Here is a 22,041-nt window from a genome sequence, read left to right as displayed (position 1 = left end):
ATGTTTGGCATAAAGGTCTTCTAAACAAGCTTCCATCTTATGGTTTGCCAACTGTGTTTTGTAATTGGTTATCCAGTTTTCTTTCTGATCGCTCACTGAGGGCGATGGTAGATGGCTCTCTGTCTTCTAACTTCTCCACTAATGATGGTGTCCCCCAAGGTTCAGTTCTTTCTCCAACTCTTTTCCTCTTGTATTAATGACCTTCTTTCATTGACTGGAAATCCTATCCATAGTTTTGCCGATGATAGCACATTGCATTCCACTTTCCATTTTAAGAAACCTTGCCCTCCTCAATCAGCTTCAACTTCTCGAATATCCGCTACCAATTCCTTAAATGCCGATCTCCAGGTAATTCTCCAATGGGGCAAAGAAAACTTAGTTGATTTCAATCCTTCTAAAACTCAGTCTTGTCTTATATCTCACAAAAAGGATTCTTCTGATCCTATGCTTATCTTTGGTGACACTCCGATTTCTAGGCAAAATGATATATCTCTTTTGGGGATTACCCTGACTTCTAATCTCTCTTGGCACAAGCACATTACAAATATTGCTTCCTCTGCATCTAAAAAAGTTGGTTTTCTCTTTCGTTCTCAGCATTACTTTTCTTCCAAACAGCTGTTCACTCTGTACAAATCTCAAATCCGCCCTACCATGGAATATTGTTCCCACATCTAGGACGGTGCCCCCAAACCTATCTCAGGCTTCTAGATTCTATTCAGAAGAGGGCAATTAGATTCATTATTGACTCCTCTCTAACAGTCTCTTCACTTGCTGGCTCATAGACGTACTGTTTCTGCTGCATGCCTTTTTTTTACAGATACTTCCATGGGCACTATTCTTCTGAATTGGCTTCTATCATTCCCGCTCTCTCTTTCAAAACAGTCCGAACACGTGTCGCCACCAGCCAACATCCATTTACTGTCCAATTTCAAACTCACAGAACCGACTTTTCATCTTCCTCATTTATTTATTCAACTGCCGTTTTCTGGAACAACCTTCCTTCATACATATTTCCTGAAAATTCAACTGCCGTTTTTTGGAACAACCTTCCTTCATACATATTTCCTGAAAATTCAACTGCCGTTTTCTGGAACAACCTTCCTTCATACATATTTTCTGAAAATTACAGGAAGTTCAAGTCTAATGTCAACAAATATCTTCTTTTGATTTCTCAACCCAAGCACGGTACCAAGTATTATAGGTTCTAATACCTCTCTTGTTTGGGGTTTTCATAAAAAAAAAAAAAAAAACTATTGAACACAAAAATGTCACCAAAATGGACCTTAAAGACCCTAATCAGCGATTTTGCAAACAAAGATGAATTTTTACCTAAGAACCAAATTTATAAATTAACATAATTATAATGTTATAGAGTAAATTACTTATTCTGGTGTATCAACTTTAATGGTATAGATTTGTTGAATAATACTTAAAATATACATTTTATATATAACATTTTTTTTTTTATGAGTAAAGAATTAACATTTCATTTAATAAAAACAGAGACAAGGGCCGTTGGGTGGTCTTTGCATGGGGGGCCCGATAATTCTAGTTGCATCACTGACTGTGAGGCTCTGGCAATGTGTATTAAGCCCGACTTATGAGTAGGACTTAATAACATGTCCTACTCATTAACACATGTTATGATTGTGCTGTAATAGCTAGCAGGTCAGCATTGTGGGAGGGGCCATTAATGGGAATAGGGACAATTAACAAATCATAAAATATAATGTAAAATGTAAACTATTATAGGGGAAATCACATGATTGTTATAACAGCTATATTGTTATACAATGTAGCTATTCTGCATAGTTTTCAATATATAAATAATAATAATAATAACAACAATAAGAGCAGAAAGGATGCAAGGAGCAATTAACCATAGATGCCGCAGTTATGGAGCAAGCCTACAAGAAGCACCGCAACCTATACACGGCCTACATAGATTACCGCAAGGCCTTCGACTCCGTACCTCATAGCTGGCTAATAGAGACCCTGAAGATCTACAAGGTCAATCCGATAGTGACAAACTTCCTAGGAGCAACAATGGCGAAATCGAATACCACCATTAAGGTCGAGAACATCACAACCAGGCCAATCCCCATTAGAAGAGGAATCTTTTAGGGAGATGCTCTGAGCCCACTGTGGTTCTGTCTAGCACACAACCCGCTATCCACCATGCTTAACAGCAGCAAGTATGGATATAATCTCAAAGAAGGAAGAAAGAACCTGTACACCCTCATCCACCTGATGTACATGGATGACATCAAGCTCTATGCGGCAACCAAGAAGCAACTCCAGCAATTACTCCGGATCACCGAAGAATTCAGCAAGGACATCAGGATGGAATTTGGTCTAGACAAATGCAACACCCACACACTGCACCAGGGAAAATTAGTTGGCCGAAACTACCAGCTGCAGACTGGTAAAGAGATCGAAGCCATGGCAGAGGGAGAGGCCTACAAATACTTGGGGATGATGCAGGCTCAGCAGTTACAGCATAAGGAAATTAAAGCCTGCCTGACCAAAAAATACCATCAGAGGCTCAGAAACCTGCTGAAAGCAAAGCTGAATGGAGGGAACACAGTTAAAGCCATAAAACCTATGCAGTCCCAGTGCTAACATACTCCTTCGTGGTCATAGATTGGACTAACACCGAGCTGGAGGATATCATGAGAAAGACAAGGACAATGATGACCAAGAGCCACCAACACCACCCAAGATCTGCTGTGGAGAGATTGACAATTGCCCGGGAAGGAGGAGGAAGGGGCCTGATAGACCTCACTGAGCAACAGAAGACAGTGATAGTTAACTTGAAGGATTACTTCCAGAAACACTCAGCAGCATTCCACCAGGCCATAAGGAAGATAGACAAGCGGTATACCCCACTCAACCTAAGCGAGGAGTGTCCCCCAATCAGGAGGTACAAACGAAGCTAGAAAGATGGGCAGAGAAGACACTCCATGGCAGACACTACAATGACATCCATCAAGATCATATCGATAACATTGCTTCCAATGCATGGCTCACAAGCGGGACGCTCTTCCCCGAGACTGAAGGATTCATGCTCACCATCCAAGACCAGGTAATCAACACCAGGAACTATAGAAAATACATTGCTAAGGAGTGTTAGAGGACTCATATCAACGATGCCATCTGGCATCAGAAACAATCCAACACATCACTGTGGGGTGCAAGGTGATCACCAGACTGAGTACAATCGTAGACATGACCAGGTAGCCAGGATAATTATCAGAAGCTAGCAAGGAAATACCAGATGGTTGAAGAAAGTGTACCGTACTACAAGTACAAACCCCAGGCAGTACTAGAGGCCACAACCCACAAGCTGTACTGGGACCGCGCAATAATAACGGATAAGACAATCCCGCACAACGGACTGGACATAACCCTTGTGGACAAGAAGGAAAAGGCTACCTATCTGATTGACATAGTGGTACCCAACAATGGCAACCTGCAGAAAACCCATGGGGAAACATCAGGAAGTACACGAACCTAAGACAGGAGATCAAAGAGATGTGGCATATGCAACAAGTAATGACCATCCCGATCATCATGTCAACCACGGGTATGATGCCAAGGACCCTACATAACAGCCTAGCAGCAATAGGTCTCCCAGCGAACACTTACAAGGAACTCCAGAAAGTCACAATCCTGAACACCTGTAGGATTGTCAGAGAGTTCCTTGACCAACAGTAACACCAGACATAACAACAACCACCCTGTGTACTTGGTAGCAATACCCATCACGAAGTGGAACCCCCAATCAGGGAGGAATAATATAAGAATAATAATAATCACTTTTCAATATCCAATTTCAACAATAACTGTTATTATTATTATTATTTAGCACGTCAGTATCTAATACCATATTGTGCTATTGTAGAAGCTGTCAGTAGCATATTTGAATTTTTCTTTATGACCTGAACTTTCTACAATAAACTTCATACATAAAGAACTGGAAAGAAGTTTCTCCCATAAATGCACTATGTATATAATTGTCCTTTTGTATATGCTGTATATCTGATGCCATTTTATTGCACATATCTTAGCTATTGCTGTAGCTAGCCACTGTAAGCAAAGCTGTTTAATTAGTTAAACTAATTAACAAAATAATCACACACAGTTTATATAGTTAAACTAATTAAACTGTGTGTGATTATTTGTGCACTTCAGTTCTATTGAACAAATAATTCAATAATTTCTTGATTTATGTTAAACACTGCTTCACTTCACTTTCCATGTTGTCTGCTTATTCACATTTTGCACCTTTCCATGTCCATTATATCTTATGGAACTGACTGCTACTTGGTTGTTACTGCTGAAAGTCAGAGAAGAGAAGCTTTTAAAATAAAAATAGTTTATGAAGTTAAGCTTGAAGCTGAATGCAGCATAGGTAGTTCTGCATCATATTTTAAGTGATTCTAACCAACTGTGTTTTGGTACATTGAAGATATGGATAGTGAGAAATTGATTAAAACTGTTAATTATTTCAAGTGTAAGTTGTTTTAAAGTTCCAAGTTCATTTAATTGGAAACTGTATGGCATTTGATTCGTTTTGTTTGAATCTAACTTTGATAACATCAGCTGTTGCCTTTAAAAGAAGAGGTTAAATGCAAAAGGAATTCTTAATAAAGTTAAAACCACAAAGATATTGTCACTGATAATTATGTATGCAGCCTGAAGTTTATAAAGATAAAAGGAGTTGACCTGTTTATTTTTGTCAGCAATGTAACCACAATGGAATTAATTTTCTAAAGACAAAGAGGTGGCCAACTTAAGGAGTACAGTGTAGAATAGTGGAAATTAGTTAATATTTTCTGTAGTGTTTTTAGCCTTGGAGACAGAGGGGGGGGGGAAAAAACTATGTTGTCTAAATAGATAGAGCTGTTTACCTAAATCCATTGTAACTTTGCTTGTGTTCTTAAATGTTAGCTGTTATATTAAAGTTAGTAACTAATCTGCCATGGGCACTGTTAATGTTAAGAGTAGTAACCTGAGATTACACAGAAAAAAATTTTTTTTTTTTAAAATCTTTCTTTTGGAATAACTAAATTGCCTATGAATACTTAAACATGTTGCCATTTGTGTTATTTGAAAATATGTCTTAAATATATATAATCAAACAAGTCATATGGGATCTAGACTACCCATGCCTGTGGTGTTTTTGGAGAACCCAAATGCTACATATAGAACAGTTACACCAGTTCTAACCATCTTAAAGAACTTTTTTATGAACAAAAGAAAAACTTATTTTAGAGGGCACAGTCATTGGTCAAGGACATGTATAGTATATTTCTTTGAACTGTTCTTTGCAGATGAACTGTCGATCCTCCTGTTTAGTTGTGAATTTTTGTAAGCTTAACCTGTTGTTTGCTTTGAGCACCAGTGTGTCCAATTACTCATAACTTAAAGGGAACCACAAACATTTGTAGTTCAGAGGTTGTGAAAAGGAAGGGTTCAACACTATGTCTACAATTGTGCATTCACAGGCTCATTTCTATGTTATGTAGATTGAAAATCTCAGAATAACACACAGGGATAAAACCCTCTGCCTGAGATCAGCTGACTACAGCTCATGTGGTTCTACCAATGATATACAGGAATTCTGCTAGCAGGGACAAAGGTGATCACTCATTGTATGAGGATGGTTAGGCTGCATCTTGAGTACTGTATATTTGGAAGCCTCATTTCAGGATATAGATTTATTGGAATGGTGCAGAGAAGAGCAACAAAACTAATCAGTGGTACAAAAGAGTACTGTTATCAGGAAAAACTTGGATTTGGTGAATTGCAGTGTCTGGAAACTAGGCATCTGAGAGGAGACCTGTATAGGTCTCCTCAGAGATACCTGGCTGATTGGAGTTCTTTTATTAGTTTTACCAGTACATCAGAAACTACAGCTATAGTGCACAATGCTTATGGTGGAAACTGAAGTGCTTAAGGCTTTGAAAGGATTTGAGTAACTAAATGCCAATTGCATTCTTACTCTTTTTCAGACAAATGCACAAGGGGACATATACGTAAATAGGAAAAGGATGGTTGCAGGATAGATGTCACAAATTTGCCTTCAGTCAGAGAGCAGATTGTTGGAATATATTTCTATCTGGTGTTATGGAGGTGGATAGTCTGAAAACATTTATTAGAAGGGATGGGCAAACAAAGTGTTTTTTTTTTTTTTTTTTTTTGATAATGCTATATAAGTTTGCTTCCTTGCATCATTTTGCCACTACTAATATTCTGCTCTGTCAGAACGGGAATGGGAAGGGAGCTTAAAGCTTATTATGTGCGGGAAGAGCTGTCAAAAAGTTAGCGATGCATAACTCGTGAATAGCTCCCTACAAATTAAGCAAAAGTTCAGCAATATTTGAAACCTTTGAAAATTATTGAAACTTTCCTGCAACTCTCTCTCTCTTATTAAACTGGATATTTTGTGGCACAGGAAGTACAAAATATATCTGAGAAAGTCTGTAATCCTTTATGAAATTAAGCACAGATTACACTCTATGCAGGTTGAAGTGCTTATTTTCTCACTCTCTGATCTGCAGACCAACAAATAAGGGGAAGGAGAAGCAGCAGCCATTATCAATCCACTGCAGGATGGAAGCCTCCTCAACAATTCATGTTGAGGGAAATGAATCTTAATCTGCCTTGCTGGTCGGCAGATTATTTAGCAGTCAGGGGCTTGAACCCCGGTCTACTCATGTGTACTACTGCACTTCCACTCCTGACCACTCAGCTATGGGAGCTTCTACAGAGAGACCAACAAATACATCTTCCTATACCTTCTCTGGTTTTGGCATGCCTAACATGTGGAAAGTTCAGTTTTAAATATTGAAAGCCACCTCCATTTCTGTCTACAGCTTTTAAGTAACTTTTCACTTGTTTGACTATCCCACTTGCAGCCCTAAAAGGATCCTGAAAACTTTGAAATCTTTGCAAATGTGCTACTTATATTTATTATGCTGTACTTTTCTTAAGAAGATCCACATAGAATTCTTTCATGTGGACAGCCAGACCAATAAATGGATATAACTTTCCATTGTGGAATAGCACAGCTTTTAGACATAATTTCTAAGAGTTAACCAAAAGCTTCCACTCTTCTAGAATATGCTCTCTTCCAAAGGAATGAAGCAGCCCATCATAGAAAAATACAAAGACTGCTTTAGTCTTTGTATTTTTGTATCTATGAAATACAGATTCTACCTTTTTGCAAAAAATTCCATTCCTTCAGTCTACATCCCAAAAGTTCTACCTATGCTTTAGAAATATATAAATCACACAATGATGCTTGATTAGGTATGGATATTTGCATTCGGATTCAGAGCTCATAACTGTTTCCATTGGGTAATTTTCCTCTTCTAATGAAAACCCCCCCACAAGTGTGCTGTTGTCACGATAAACTTCTTCTATACACATGGGCAAATTCCTCAATATTCGAGATTTGCTAATATCCAAAAAAGAACATGCAATTTTCTAGGCCAATAAAGGTAATTTGGGGAAGAAAGCATCAAATAATACTTTTATATTACTAAGATTCTAGGTTTCCAAAAAATAATACCTGAAGTTCCAGCCAGGAGAAATATTCACATCTGGATTATCAAGACGTTCAAATTTATAAGAAGGAAGGCAGTGCTTTACATTATGATCCAGATTACAATTCCAAGTAATAATAACTGCTATTACTCCACCCTGGAATAAAATACATATAAAAATTAAAATGGGTTTATCGTGATTTTTTTTTTTTTTAATGAAAAAAAAAAGTGCAAAATTCTAGGGATGATTTACTGTCTACTTTTTTTAATTTTGAAAATATGACACTAAAATCTAGGGGGGGGGGGCTACCAGGCAGCTGGTTAGCCCATCTATAACAACAATTATGCCAATATGCCTCCAAGCATAGATGCCACTAATACCTGATAGTATTTTGATTTAGAGTCATTCTTCCTTTAGCATAGTCAGGAGAAAAGCAATGCCTGAACAGAAACACTTGCTCACAGAAGTCTGTTGGTAAATGCTCATATTCTAAATGTATTTCACCTGATATTGTCACATGCACTTGATTTGATCTAAAAGCAGGGGAGTGAGACAAGCTCAAAAGATATCTTGGATCCATAACGTGCTCTTTGACCCAATCTAATCCTGCAAGGGAAGACCTGGAAGAGCCTACAAAAAATGACAAATTAATGGTAGCACAATAATTTTACAAATGGCCAGAAAGGACTTCAAGGAATAAATGGTTAAATATTCCCTCAACAACTATGCATGATGTCATTTCATGATGGGGGAAGTATGTAGATAAACTAACTACAATAGCTCTGGATGGTAGGGAAAGAAAACTCTGCAAAGATCAGAAACTTTACATCAAACATCACACCATTAAATTCAGTCAGACTTTACTGAGGCAACTAAAAGTATAGTCTTCACTCAAACCAAACAGTTCATATCCTTTTCCTTGCATATCAAAAATATACTGGTTTTTATCTCTAGTCATATACTTCCATTCAGCCTCTTATTATGCTATCACTGAAGAAGCAGAAGAGAAAAAAAATTAATGTATGATATTCACTTTTAAGAATGAACATTCTTAAAACTCTACACAGATGAAGTATAATATTAGTATTTGGGTACAAGATAACCCATGTAATATGCCATTCAAATATATTAGTTTCCCTATACACTAAGCTTTAGAAATGCAGATAAATTAGTATTTAGTATTATTAATGGCAAAAAATAATGTACGGAAGAAAACCTACACAGCATCAACAACTTTACCCACTTCATTTGCACATCCCTTCTAATAACTTGTCCAATCCTTAAAATTTATTCAAACCACACACATTTACATCAAGTGTAAGCTTATTCCAATAATCTAACTCTGTCTGAAGACAAATTTCAGCACATCTATTCTGCAACCATCCTTTTTCAATAAATTTAACCCATGTGTATCACCCAAGAAAGAATAACTATGCCATCAGCATTTAGTTTACTCAACCCAAAAGCCATGAAACATTTCTTTTAGGTCACCACCAAACAGATGCCTAATTTCCAGGAACTTCAATTTACAAAACCCAATCATTCTTGGCATGAATGCACTTTTGTGCTGCCAAACTAATCTCACTACTTTTTTTGCACACCTTCCAATAGATCCACTTCTTTACTAAAATGAAGTTTTCAATTTATATAGTATTCAAGATGTGGCTATATATGCCTAATGCTGTATATAATGGGATAATCATCTCTTTGTCCAGACTGGTAGATCCCTGCATATCATGGACAAAACCCTATGAGCTATATGCACTACTCAAAGAACTTTATGCCTGACTATACAATTATCCCCGTCTTCCTCATAAACTAACTTGAGTTTAGTGCTAATAGCATGTTAATGTAGGATGACTATTACCCAAATGAATCAATGTTAAACTGGAATTGCCATTTTTAGCCCAGTGTCTTGTTTACCTAGATCTTGTTGAAACAGCATATGATTAATGTCATTAACTGCCCTACCAACCTTTACATAACCAGCAAACTTATAGCAACCATTTAAACTTGAATACCTATAGCAGTGACCATTTAAACTTGAAATACCTATATCCATAAAGACAGGATCCCATTGTTAACATCGGTCCATGAAGAGCAGTGAACATTAATAACTACTTTCTGTCTCCTATCATTTTACCATTGCTTTATCCATAGTAATAACTTGTCCTTAATGCCTCTTGGCCTCAATTTACATGAGAATCGTTCATATGGAACAGTATTAAGGCTTTGCTGAATTCTATGCATGTGATGTCAAAAATTATTCTTTACATTCAGTTTCTCTGTGATGATCTCATAGAAGCTAATCAGAGTGATCAGACAATCTAACATAATCATTAATCAGAAAAATTATGGATAGGATTATTTCCAGTCAGTGTAAGAAGGTCACCAATATACAAGAGTAAAAGAGTGGGAGAAACAAATGAACCTTGGGGAACACAACATTAGTGGAGAAGTTAGAAGAAAGTGCTATTTATCATCACCCACAGCATACGGTAGGAGAAAAAACCTGGATACACAGTTGCAAAACACAGATGGCAGCTTGATCAGAATACCTGTATGTTAAGCATGCTCAAAAGCTTTAGAATGTCAGGAGCAAGCGATTCAACTGACTGAATTTCCAATTTTTCCATTAAACTTATGCAAATATGAGCAACATAAGGCACCAGCAGATCAATACTGATGGAATCCATATTGGCAAACATTAATCAGATGGATTTAAGAATTGGTAGTTGATGGATTTCTCCATTACTTTGGAAAGAAGAGACTTAAGTGCAATTAGGAAACTGGGAGAGATTTATCGCCCTTTTTAGGAATTGGCTGGATATGAGCAAATTTTCAAGCAAATGGAAAAACAGTGGGAAACAACAGTGTAAAGACACAACACAGAACAGGAAATACTAAAGGACCTGGAGCTTTCTTGGGCATCTAGATTAAACAGAATTCTACCAGCCTTCTGTCAGAAGGCAATAGCAGACACAGTGGCTTGTACTGGGCATGATAGGAGATGATATCTCCTATCATGATAGGTTCACAAAGATTATCAATAGAAGAGTCAAAACAGAAGTTCTTGAACTTGGTGATACCGTGATTCCTAAAATGCTAGACGAATTTGTGCTACCCCCCCTTCCTCCATGAGTAAAAATAATGATTACATTGAGGTTAAAATTAGGCAATAAATAAATATCCCAATAACTTTGATAACTATTTTATTGAAAAGAAACAAAACATATCAAATTTGGAATCCTGTAGTAAGAAATAACTAGAGTTAACTAATGAATAGACATCAAATAAAACTTCATTAACCTTAGATTATTTTTACCATGACTACATCTACCATAATTTTGTCAATGGGGTACAATACTATGATAAAAATGAAAACAAAACGTAATAGTATATATAGCTTGTGAGCAGGAAAAGGTGTAAGTGTCTTGTGATTGTGTTAATAATATATCTAAGATTTAACCCTCATTTTTACTATCAAAAAAGATGATTTTTTATAAATTACACATTCAACCATATCCAGTTGCGAGCCCCACCCACCTGGAGAGTCAATACCCAACGGTTTGAGAAATGCTGAGTTAGAAAAGTACGATGCTAGTAAGTCGGCTTTATTTTTGGCTGAGGATGAAATAAAACAATCAGATTGTAAGAGAGGCAAGAGTATTGACAGATAGAAGTTACAGCCAATAGTTTTGGCAACAACCAGAATTCTCAAATACCATTTGGACAAGAAACAAGTTTTCTACTCTTAGCCATTCAAAATCTAGCTTGGCTGATTCTTAAACTGTTTTACAATTGTTGTGAGCTTTAGTGTAGGCAGAAATGAAGCTGGAGATTTGGACAGAAGCCACTTGTGATGTGCTACATTGTTATCATTAATAGCCTTAGCGCATTTATTGGAAAAACCAAGGTTTAGATAAGGGATGAGATTTTAGGGTGAAGTGCAGAATAAAGGATTTCATCCCTACAAGAATAATTTCACTGACATGATCTGAGCAAACACTGAGATCAGATTTAAAACAGCAATCCAAATAACAAAAAGAAGAATACAAATCAATCACACAGCATCATCCCTTTTTGCATTCCAGTAAAGTGAAACAATAAGAGGCTGAGAATAGCCATGAGAGATTGTCACGCTGGAAAAGAGACCATCACCAAGTTATGATCTGAAGTGTCTAGAGGACCACTAACATTAACCATGTACTTTAATGGGGTTGTTTGTGATTAAAAGATCAAGAGTATTGGTTATGTCGTTGGAATTGCTCCTTCACATTTACCCATTAGAATATTCTGTTGTGTAAATAAACAAGATGTATGAGGTCATTGGTAATCACAAAAGCCTTGTCATCTTGATCAGTTGGTTCATGCAACTAGAAAACTGAAGCCAACTGGAGTTGTGAAACTTAAAATCATCAAGAAAATGACCTCCCTGTTAGGAAAGATGGATTTCAAAGAAAAGGAAGTCAAACAGTTCCAAATGATTAGTGGAGCTGGGAGAACGATAGAGTCAACAAATGAATTTGGCAAAATTGGGTAGAGCAATTTTAAGCCAGAAGAGAAAATTCCAAGTTATAAAATCTCTGACAAGGAATACCATTCAAAGTTATAAAGTCTCTACCAAGGAATTTCACTTCAAAGGTTGTATTTGTGCAGATGTACACAAATACCACCTTTGAAGTGAAAGACATACAGTGAACATTAGGGCAACTGATATGAGTAGTAGTTGAAACAAATGACAACTGAGACCCTAACAGAAAAAGTAAGTTTTGGCTTGGCAGACATAGGCAGAAATGGACATTATTGTGATTGGAACAGAGACCATGCATATTTGTGAAAGGAATGAAGTTTTTGGGAATTTAGATCTTTTTGTAAGTTTGTTCTATTAGTTTGACTATTCATGATGCATTCATTGCATAAAGTTAAAAGTGGAGGGATAAACATGTATGCATTAATGAAATTTTTGGATATGGTGTGCACACAGCAAAAATATACCCAGCTCCTTGACATAACGTGGCCCATCAATATACCCCTCTTGCATGCACACTATTTAGACTCCCTCCAATTAATAGATAGCAGAGTGGAAGTGATATTATACATTAGCCAATCCAGATGCTACAAGAGTTACCAACAGGTTCAGTCTGGTGGATTATCTAGTGACCAGCCTGCAAACACCATTTTGAGCTGTACTCCTGAAATGTAAGGAATATTGGATCTTGCCACAACACCATTCACACAATCTCAAAAGACATCACTCATACTACATGATGGAAGAGATGGAGGTTGCCAGAGCTTTGCTCTGGAGACTAAACATGGGTTTCGTGACATCTAGCCTCCAAAGTGGTGGTGGTGTACCAGGTGATGAGTCATCTACCACCAAATACTGCCCGATGACCCAGAACGGTAGCATTCCTCTACATAAGCTGCTATATACGCTTGTTTCCATACGTCATTTACAACTACTAACACTAATAAATAAGATCTTCATTGTACAGTACATCGGTACACGCAGGTACCACGACCATACAATACCCTTCACGGCACCATGCCAGGGGTTTGTAAATACTGCAAATATCCCATTTTATTTAATTATATTTGTTCAACTGCATGTTAATGAAAGTAATGATCTCGGTGCTGACTATTCATTTCCTAGGTACCTATAGCTAAAGACAAGCAAGGAAGCTTGCCTTTAGCTACCTGGGGAAAACAGATTAGTTCCTAATACAATTCCACAGAAAATACAAGTACACTTTCTGTGGGCCAAGGGATGTTTGGTCAATGATATTCACAAAAAAATGCTTCCAATGTATGGCAAGAACAATTGGGATGCAAAATTTGCAATGGATGTTCTATATTTAAGGACAACGTCAGGACTTCCAGTTGAAAGTGAAAGCAATGCTGTTGTGCTCCTAATGGAATCAATGATCTAAATCATATAGGTAAAGATCGACAATGTAGCGGATACTATGCTCCTATGATTTAACCTATAATTTAATGAATAATTTCCTCAAATTTTAGCAGGCCACATACAGTATGTGGAACCCAAGAGCCCATTAATAATGGGTAAACTTCTTAATCATCTTCCTTATAGTCCTGACCTTGTCCTATACGATTTCCATTTGACTGCTCCACTTAAGCAACAGCTTAGCAGCATATCTTTTTCTGATTATGTGAAAGACGAACATGTACACTGCTGGTTATGACAGTAGCTGACAACTTTTTATGCAGCAGGTTTCCAGAGTTTGACAGAGATAGGACAAATGTATATATTTTTTCTCAATAATGTTGAAAAATAAATGTGATTCTGTGTACTTCTTTTTTGATTTACTTTGTGACTTACTGACTCCCTCCTGCATATTAATGATGCCAGGTTTTGTATCTCAATCTACATGTGTTCATAGCACACCTAAAATTTTTCTTTTCAGTGTGCACTTCTGGATATAAAGAAAAAAAATATAATCAGGTAAGACTAAGCAATTTCCTTATTATTATAAAAATATGCAAATATATAAACAGTAACAGTTGTGAAGTTAAAATTAAGCACTGAAATAATTTGAAAATTTTAAGCATCTCTGTTCACATTATCTCTGATCTCTTCAAGTTTTAAAGATTCAGCCTAGAAATAGCATCATTTCATCTGGTGGGGGGGTTGAGGAGGGAGGAAAAAAGGCATCCTCAAATATAGAAACTGAATACAGAGATGTGCAAGATTTTCAAAAATTAGAACAAACATTTCTGCAGAAAGATTAAAATTATCTGTGGTCAAATTTCTGAAAAGTGGTTTGATTGTTAGCAACATTTTTTAAATAAGATTTGAAAAGTTCTGTACCTTGTAAACTACCTCACTGTAATTAAGACCTGCATAGTTCACTATATCTCCCAAAACAAAAACAGGACAGTTAGGATCACTTGATTCATTATAACGACAGTTCTTTAAATAAGCATTGTTGTTGTTTTCATCAATAATATTACGTCTGAAAAATAAAAATTAAATCCTAAAACAGCTATTCAGCTTCACCTTTATTATTCAATGAAAGCTCTAAATATCACCAGCCTTTGGGGGAATATACTCGCCAGAAAAACTTTCACTTAATTACAAAGTATTTATTTTCATAATGCTAATAATTACTCTACTTCTAAACAATTTAGAAAATGATATACTCCAAATCTAAAACAGCTTACCTTAACAAAATTCATAGACATTAACTTATGCATAGCAAATGTGTGGAAATTAGGGGCAATCATCTTACAATGACTAATATTGGAGATTCACAATTTTACTAAAAACACTTACAATGTGAAATATCACACAAATTTTCCAAAACATAACATAACTCAAAATTATTTTCAAATAAAGTTACCTGATTTCCAAACTGGATAGAAATTAAATGCACCACAATATTAGTAAAAATCAAAATTCAAATACTAGTTAGCTTTTCAAAAGCTTGTGCTGGCAACAATACAGATTTAAAAAAAAAAAAATTTCCATCATTTTAAGAACATATACAAAGAACAATTTAATTAAAAGCTGCATTGTCAGAGAATGATAATAATGGTCATCAAGGATAACAATAGCTCTGATCACAAAATTCTTTGACTCATTAACTCTTCTTAGACTCTCCCGAAAGGCTATTTTTAGGGCCAATCCCCATTCCGCAAAAAAAAAAAAAAAAAATCCCTGAAGGTGATAAGTTTGATGACTTGAGGCCACAAAACAAATTATGCATCCTAATGTTCTAGGTCACAGTCATACATGACCATGACCTACAATTTCCATATAAAGCATCTCTTTAAATATTAAAACAGAGTAAATGTGAAATAAATGCGTATCAAGAATACCATTGTTACAGATACATGCCATTCAAAATAATAATCCTTGGTTCTCTCCTAATCCAATCAAACATTGATATATACAACTAATTCTGAATTTAAAAAATATAAACATACTTGCTAGAATGAAAAACAGGCAATCTTTTCTGATCAAGCCAAAATAAGAAATTAATTTGTTCAATTTTCTTTGTATCAGTATCATCTGACAGCAGACTGAACTCTGGAACAATTTTTAGTCATTTCTATTCATACATGGCAGAATAGAAATGACTAAAAATTGAAATTCTTTCCTGTGACATTAGTGGTAAAATATTACATTTTGGGAAAACACTGTAATAAGACTATTACTCAACAGAAGATTTATACAAAAAAAGAATGATTGTGGAGAGATCATCTACATATAATTTAATTTATAATTAATAATGTTTAACACAGTAAAATTTTAATTTTACTGTGTTAAAATTTATTTAAATTAATTTATTATTTAAATAACTGTATTACTGATTCAAAATTTTTTATTATTATTATTAAAAGACGTTACTACAAAAACAGGATGTAACATGCCTTTCAATTGCAGATATAAAGAAAACATATATATCCAATAAAAATATCAGTATTTAGTAATAGACAGACTTCTGCACCAGCCAAAAAAATATATTTATTGTTTTATTCTATATTATTATTTTATATAACAAAAGTGAATCAATTATATTAAAATGAAATTGAGAGTACATTTCCATTTGATAAATCCAACTCAGTTTATAATTTATAAAGAGTTGTATAAGATATAAAATTTATACTTTATGAAATCAAGATTTGATAAAGGCATTCTTAATTTCTTTAAGGCATGAATCTTTCAAGATTCATTCATTGTGTTCTAGATACCCAAAGTAATAATTACAAATAGCTGTTCTTGAAAATATAACTTCAAATAACTGATGGTCCCTAAGAGAATATGGAGGCATTTGAAACCAATACTATATCTGGGGATGTCGATTGTGCCCATTATTGATTTATTTATAAAAGTCAGATCCAAATATGTTTTTCAAACGTCATCAATTTTTTTAAAACGGATGCATCATTCGGAATAGCTTTCAGTTATCATTCAGCTTCAGTTAAGGTTTATTATCTGGTAAATTATTTTAGAACTCTTTGTTAACCCTTTACTTAAGTGGATCAGACTTGCAATGCATACTCAAGGATAGGAATAACAGTCATTTGGTAAACTGAAATTAAAAATTTAGTATCATGAAAGTCTGTCATAATTCTTTTAATCAGACCTAGCCTTTTAGAAGCTTTAATCACGATTGTTCTTATATGGGTTCCATAAAAACTGTTATGAGTGATATGTACACCTGAAACCACTGATCCTCATACCTTTTATTAAATTATCACCTATTTTATGAAGACAACTAATAATGGTTCTTTAATGTGGTTCATAATTCGATGACTGTCATTGCAAAGTATTTACCAGAATTTATTAGCCCATTCTCAGTAACCCTTTTATTGAGCAGATTAAATTGATATTTACAGATATTAAAAATAAACCAAATGGAAGTAAACATCTAGACGGGAGTCCTTTAAGCCATCCCTAGTAATAGAAAATAAATAAGATTGATATAATTCCAGTTTTACAATATGTCTCCTGTTTGTCAGAAAATCATGAAGCATGCTTAATGACCACGCCAGGACCATGAATCCCAATAATTCCAATTTGTGACCCAGTTTCTCGCAGAGCACGAAATCAAAGGCCTTTCTAATGTCCATATATATTACATCCAGATGTGTTATGCTATCACATTGGAATCCAGAACATCCTTAAAGGATGTTCCGGATTCAAAAGAAAAGTAGTTGTTGACCTGACCACCTAGAAGTCATGATGAATATTATAAATTCAGTCAGCTTTGCCAATGCACTGGATTTATGCATTGCCCTGTATGAAGATTAAAATACTCCTGTCTCTAATTTTAAATAGTGGTGATCTGAGTCATAATAATTCCTATAGAAATCTTCCTTATATAAATATAAAATTAATGAAGTGAAGTAACTGGTCCTGCATTACAACAAACTTTGTTTCCAAAAACTCATGGGAATCCTGTTATTATCCACACTATAATCTGAAGGAAATTATTTAATGCTGTAGTCATCATATTTTCATTAATGGTAAATCTGCTAAAATTATCTGTATTATATACAATACTGTCTAGGGTTATATGATTAGGATTATTTTCAGAATAAAATTCTGCATTAAAAAAAAGTAAAGTGCAGCCATTATCAACCAACTGCAGGATGGAAGCCTCCTCAACAATTCATGCTGAGGGAAATGGACCATAATCTGCTACGCTGGTCCATTGCGGGTTGGCAGATCGACCGTATTCAGCAGTCAGGGGCTTGAACCCCAGTCTACTCAAAGAGCGTGTGCTACTGCACTCCCAATTCTGACCACTCGGCTACGGATCACTTAGCATTAGCAGTAACAAAGAAAGCAAGCTTATACAGCATCAGCCAAAAAAAATAAAAAATCCCATTTCACCTACCTATCCATTCCCTCCAATGGTTTGTCTAGTGCTTCCCTGAATTCATTTAAGCTATCAACTTCCACAAAAGATGGAAGTTTGTTCCAGCAACCACCCAGAAGTTTGCTAAAAGCAAACTTCCAGGTGGAAGTTGTAAAATAGATGTGCAAACTTCCGCACATTTATTCTACAACTGTCCTTCCTCAATTTCAATTTATGCCTCCTCAGTTTCGTAATCTGAATAAGCAGAAGGATTCCATCAGCACTGAGCTTGCTCAAGTCATTCAAGGCCTTATACACCTCGATCAGATCACCTCGGAGGTGCCTAATCTCCAAACTTAAGTTCTGCAACTTGCGGAATTTAAGCCTTTCTTGGTAAGAACCTTTGTTCCCCTCACCAGTCTAGTTGCCCTTCTTTGTACACGTTCTAGCAAATCTACATCCTTCCTAAAATGAGGGCTCCAGACCTGTATACAGTACTCAAGGTGTGACCTGACTATTGCCTTATAAAAAAAAAAAGGGATAATCACCTCCTTGTCTCTGTTAGCAAAATTCCTAAATATCATTGACAAGACTCCATGACCTGATCTGGCAGCACATTTGCACTGCTCAGAGAACTTCATATCTGACTGCACAATTACGCCTAGGTCTTTTCGTTCTCCACTTCCATGAGTGTAGTACCACACGGTATGTTTCTTTTGGGTTACTACTACCCATATGCAATACTTTGCATCTGTGAATGTTAAACTTCAGTTGTCACTTCTCAGCCCATCTACCTAACTTTTCTAGGTCCTGTTACAGTAGCATACTGTCTTTACTGTGATTAACAACCATGCCAACCTTTTTGTATCATCTGTAAACTTGGACATTAAGCCTAGTATACCTTCATCGATATCATTGATAAATATACAAAACAACAATGGACCCAGCACTGAACCCTGGGGGACCCCACAAATAACATTAGTCAACAAAGAGCAGTGTCAATTGATTACTCTCTATGTCGCCTCCCACTCAACCATCCCTTTATCCATTGTAGCAAATTTCTCTTAATGCCATACTGCTCCAATTTGTACAGCAATCTTCCATGGACAACAGTATCAAAAGCTTTCCTGAAATCCAAGTGTATGGTATCAAAAATTATTTTTTGCATCCGATTCCTTTGTGACCACATCATTGTAGTCAATCAAATTGGTCAAACAAACCCATGCTGTGTCTGAACTATTACTGTAGTCTTGTCTATGATCCTGCAATGCTCATTTAACCAGTGATCCCATTATTTTCTGCAGAACAGAAGTTAAACTAACAGGTATATAATTATTTGTGTCACCCTTTGTGAATTGGGGATACATTTGCACATCTCCAGTCTATGGTAACCTCCCATCTAAGGATGCTCTCATAATTATTGCTAAGGGTTTTTTACTTCCCTCACTGCCTCCTTCAATATAATTGGATAGATTCCATCCACCCCAAGTGCCTTTTTTATGTTTAACTTTAACAATTTCTCCTCCACTTCGCTCTCCGTTATTACAAAATCATTTAGCTCCCTGTTAGAGTTTAGTAAACTTCTGTCCTCTCCTTCCTTAAAGAATTCCTCATGTGTGAAGGGAGATGCAAAATACTCATTCAGTTTGTCAGCTATCTTAACAGGATCATCAACAGTCGAATCAACGATATCAAGTGGACCAATCTGATTCAACCCCTTCCTTCTAGATTTTACATAAGTAAAGAAGTTTGTTGCTTTTCTTTGCATCCTTTGCCAAAGATTTCTTGTACTCAGCTTTCGCTTGCCTAACCTCCTTTGTGACTTGATTACAGCCAGCTTATATCTACCATAGGCTTCTGTGTCGCCTGATAATTTATATACGTCCCATGCATTTTTCTTCTTTGCTACAAGCCTCATTAGTTCATCAGACATCCATTTAGGCATAAAACCTGAACATATTTCCTAATTGGTATGAAAAGCCTAGTAGCTTCCAAGATTAATTCCTTGATTAATTCCCATTTAGAATTCATTGTTAACATCATCAGTTGATCCCACTCTATAGAATTTTAAAAAACTGTCTGAGTCCACTTTAGTTACCTTTATGAAAGCAAAAACCCTTCCCTTTACCCTTGATGGTAGTTATATATTTAAGTAAATCCCACATAATACACTGTGATCACTGTCACCTAGTGGTTCCTTTATCTGCAAATTCTTAATGCATGAATAATCACAGCAGATCAAGAGTATTATTTCCTCTGGTTGTCCCTCGAACATGTTGCTGTAGAAAACAATCATCCAATTCCACAAAATTCTTGCTAGTGTGGAGTGGTCAACCCACAAGTTCCAGTCAATATCTGGAAAGTTAAAATCCCCCATTACAAGACATTCTGATTTACTGGCCCACTTTATTTCTCTGTGCCACTGTTTGTTGTGCTCAGTGTCATTTGGCCTATAACACACTCCTACTCTCATTTTTCCTTTCCCAGTGCTTATGTCACATTAAACTGACTGAACATTGCATTGTCCACCAATGTCAACTGGATGCACTTCCTTAGATTTTGTGTTTCTTAACTAACAATATAACCCCTCCTCCCTTCTTATCCTGTCTATCCTTTCTGTACACATTGTACTCCCCAAATTCCAATTCTGCATTGCTTATATCTGTGTGATGTCTTGACCAGCACTTCAAATTCATCAAATTTATGTACTATACTTCTAGCATTGGTGTACATGCAACTATACATGCTCCTGTTCTTATTCTTAGTTACCCTAACACAGCCCATGTATTTACCTGTTGCATGGTGACTCCCAGCGGTCCTTGAAATCTCCCAGCACCTTTCCAGGCTGCACTCGATTCCATTCAATCCAATAGAAGCAGTGCAAGAATCACTTTTGTCTCTGCCTGCAGCTATTGTTAATCTTTCAGTCTATGAATACCTACCCCAAGCTAGCAGTTTTCTGACCCACCTAACACTGCCTTGATTGCATCAGCAAATATTCTTGCACCCTTTCTATTTATGTCTATTTCTATCTATTTCTATTCCCTTTCTATTTCTATCCCATCCATGTAGATGCAGTCTCTTCTGTTAGCAAGCACAGACCATGCTGAACAAAATTCTACCTCATGAGCATTGCACAATATCTCCAGAGCCAAATTGATTGACAAGGCTCCCATCATATACTCCCTCCTATTGTGTCTAGGCAGAATTGCAGACACTTTCAAATTTAACCCTAACTTGCAACTTTTTTTTTAACATTGACCTGTACTTGTTAAGTAAATATACAGATCTCTTACTCTTAAGGTCACTAGAACCAACGTGTACAATAATATCATTTTTTTGTGCCCTTAAAAGATGATATCTGCTCTACGTCATCAATTTTTTCCCCTGGCAGACATACACTTGTCCTGTTCCATCTGTCCTTTTTGCATAATGTATTGGAGTCAATTAATAGGCAAATAGCAGGTGTTATCCATGCAAACAGTGACCCATAGTATTAGGATTAGGTATTAAGATTAAAATCTGGATGGCGCTTTTTTTTTTTTGGTAGTTGGCGCATCGGCTTCTGTGGACATAATGACCTCCCAAGGTTTTTGTAGTACTTTGATCCAAGCCCGAGGCGGGATTCGAACCCGCGACCTTTGGGTTGCCAGGCAGGCACTTTACCCACCCGGCTAGCCCAGTCGGCCTGGATGCCTCCTATACCATTATCAATAAATCTTGGTCTGGTGGATTATCCAATGGCCAGAATGTGAAAACTGTTTTAAAGTTGTATCTTCAAAATATAAGATATTCCCATGATGCCTATATAACCTCAAAGGCAAATCAGTTTTGTTGAAAGGAATTCTTTTCAACATAACCTGATTTGCAGACTAGCACATCTAATTTCAATATTGCTTTAACTATTACTTCAGATCCTGAAACATATCCAGGTTATGAAGACTTGGATGCTCCTTAAATACATCTTTACTTAAAGATTACATAATTTTCCCTGCCACAGAAGTAAAACTTACAGGTGCGTGTAATTATCCATTTTATTCTTGGAATGACCTTTGTATTCTGGAGAATACATTTGCACATCTCCAATGTAGGACTTCAGATTCCAGAAATATATCATTATAATACATAAGACTTTAGTAATATGTCCTGCTGTTTC

The 22,041-nt window shown here is 36.1% G+C and overlaps 1 protein-coding gene across 1 annotated transcript in view; it reads right to left on the bottom strand.

The window, feature by feature from the left end:
* LOC150091542 (P2X purinoceptor 4-like) overlaps window positions 1-22,041 on the bottom strand; it is a 151,201-nt gene that overhangs the window by 24,795 nt on the left and 104,365 nt on the right. The window contains exons 7-8 of the mRNA XM_090384477.1: window positions 14,387-14,531; window positions 7,580-7,710 (exon numbers count right to left, since the gene is read on the bottom strand). Of these exons, the coding sequence (XP_090240603.1) occupies window positions 7,580-7,710; window positions 14,387-14,531 (276 nt within the window). The remainder of the gene's footprint in view (window positions 1-7,579; window positions 7,711-14,386; window positions 14,532-22,041) is intronic.

Source organism: Mastigoproctus giganteus, chromosome 1 (assembly GCF_048544385.1).
Source record: "Mastigoproctus giganteus isolate SK-2022 chromosome 1, ASM4854438v1, whole genome shotgun sequence".
Lineage (NCBI taxonomy): Eukaryota > Metazoa > Arthropoda > Arachnida > Uropygi > Thelyphonidae > Mastigoproctus > Mastigoproctus giganteus.
The sequence above is the reverse complement of the archived record's forward strand: the minus strand, read 5'-3'. Positions and strand labels throughout refer to the sequence as shown.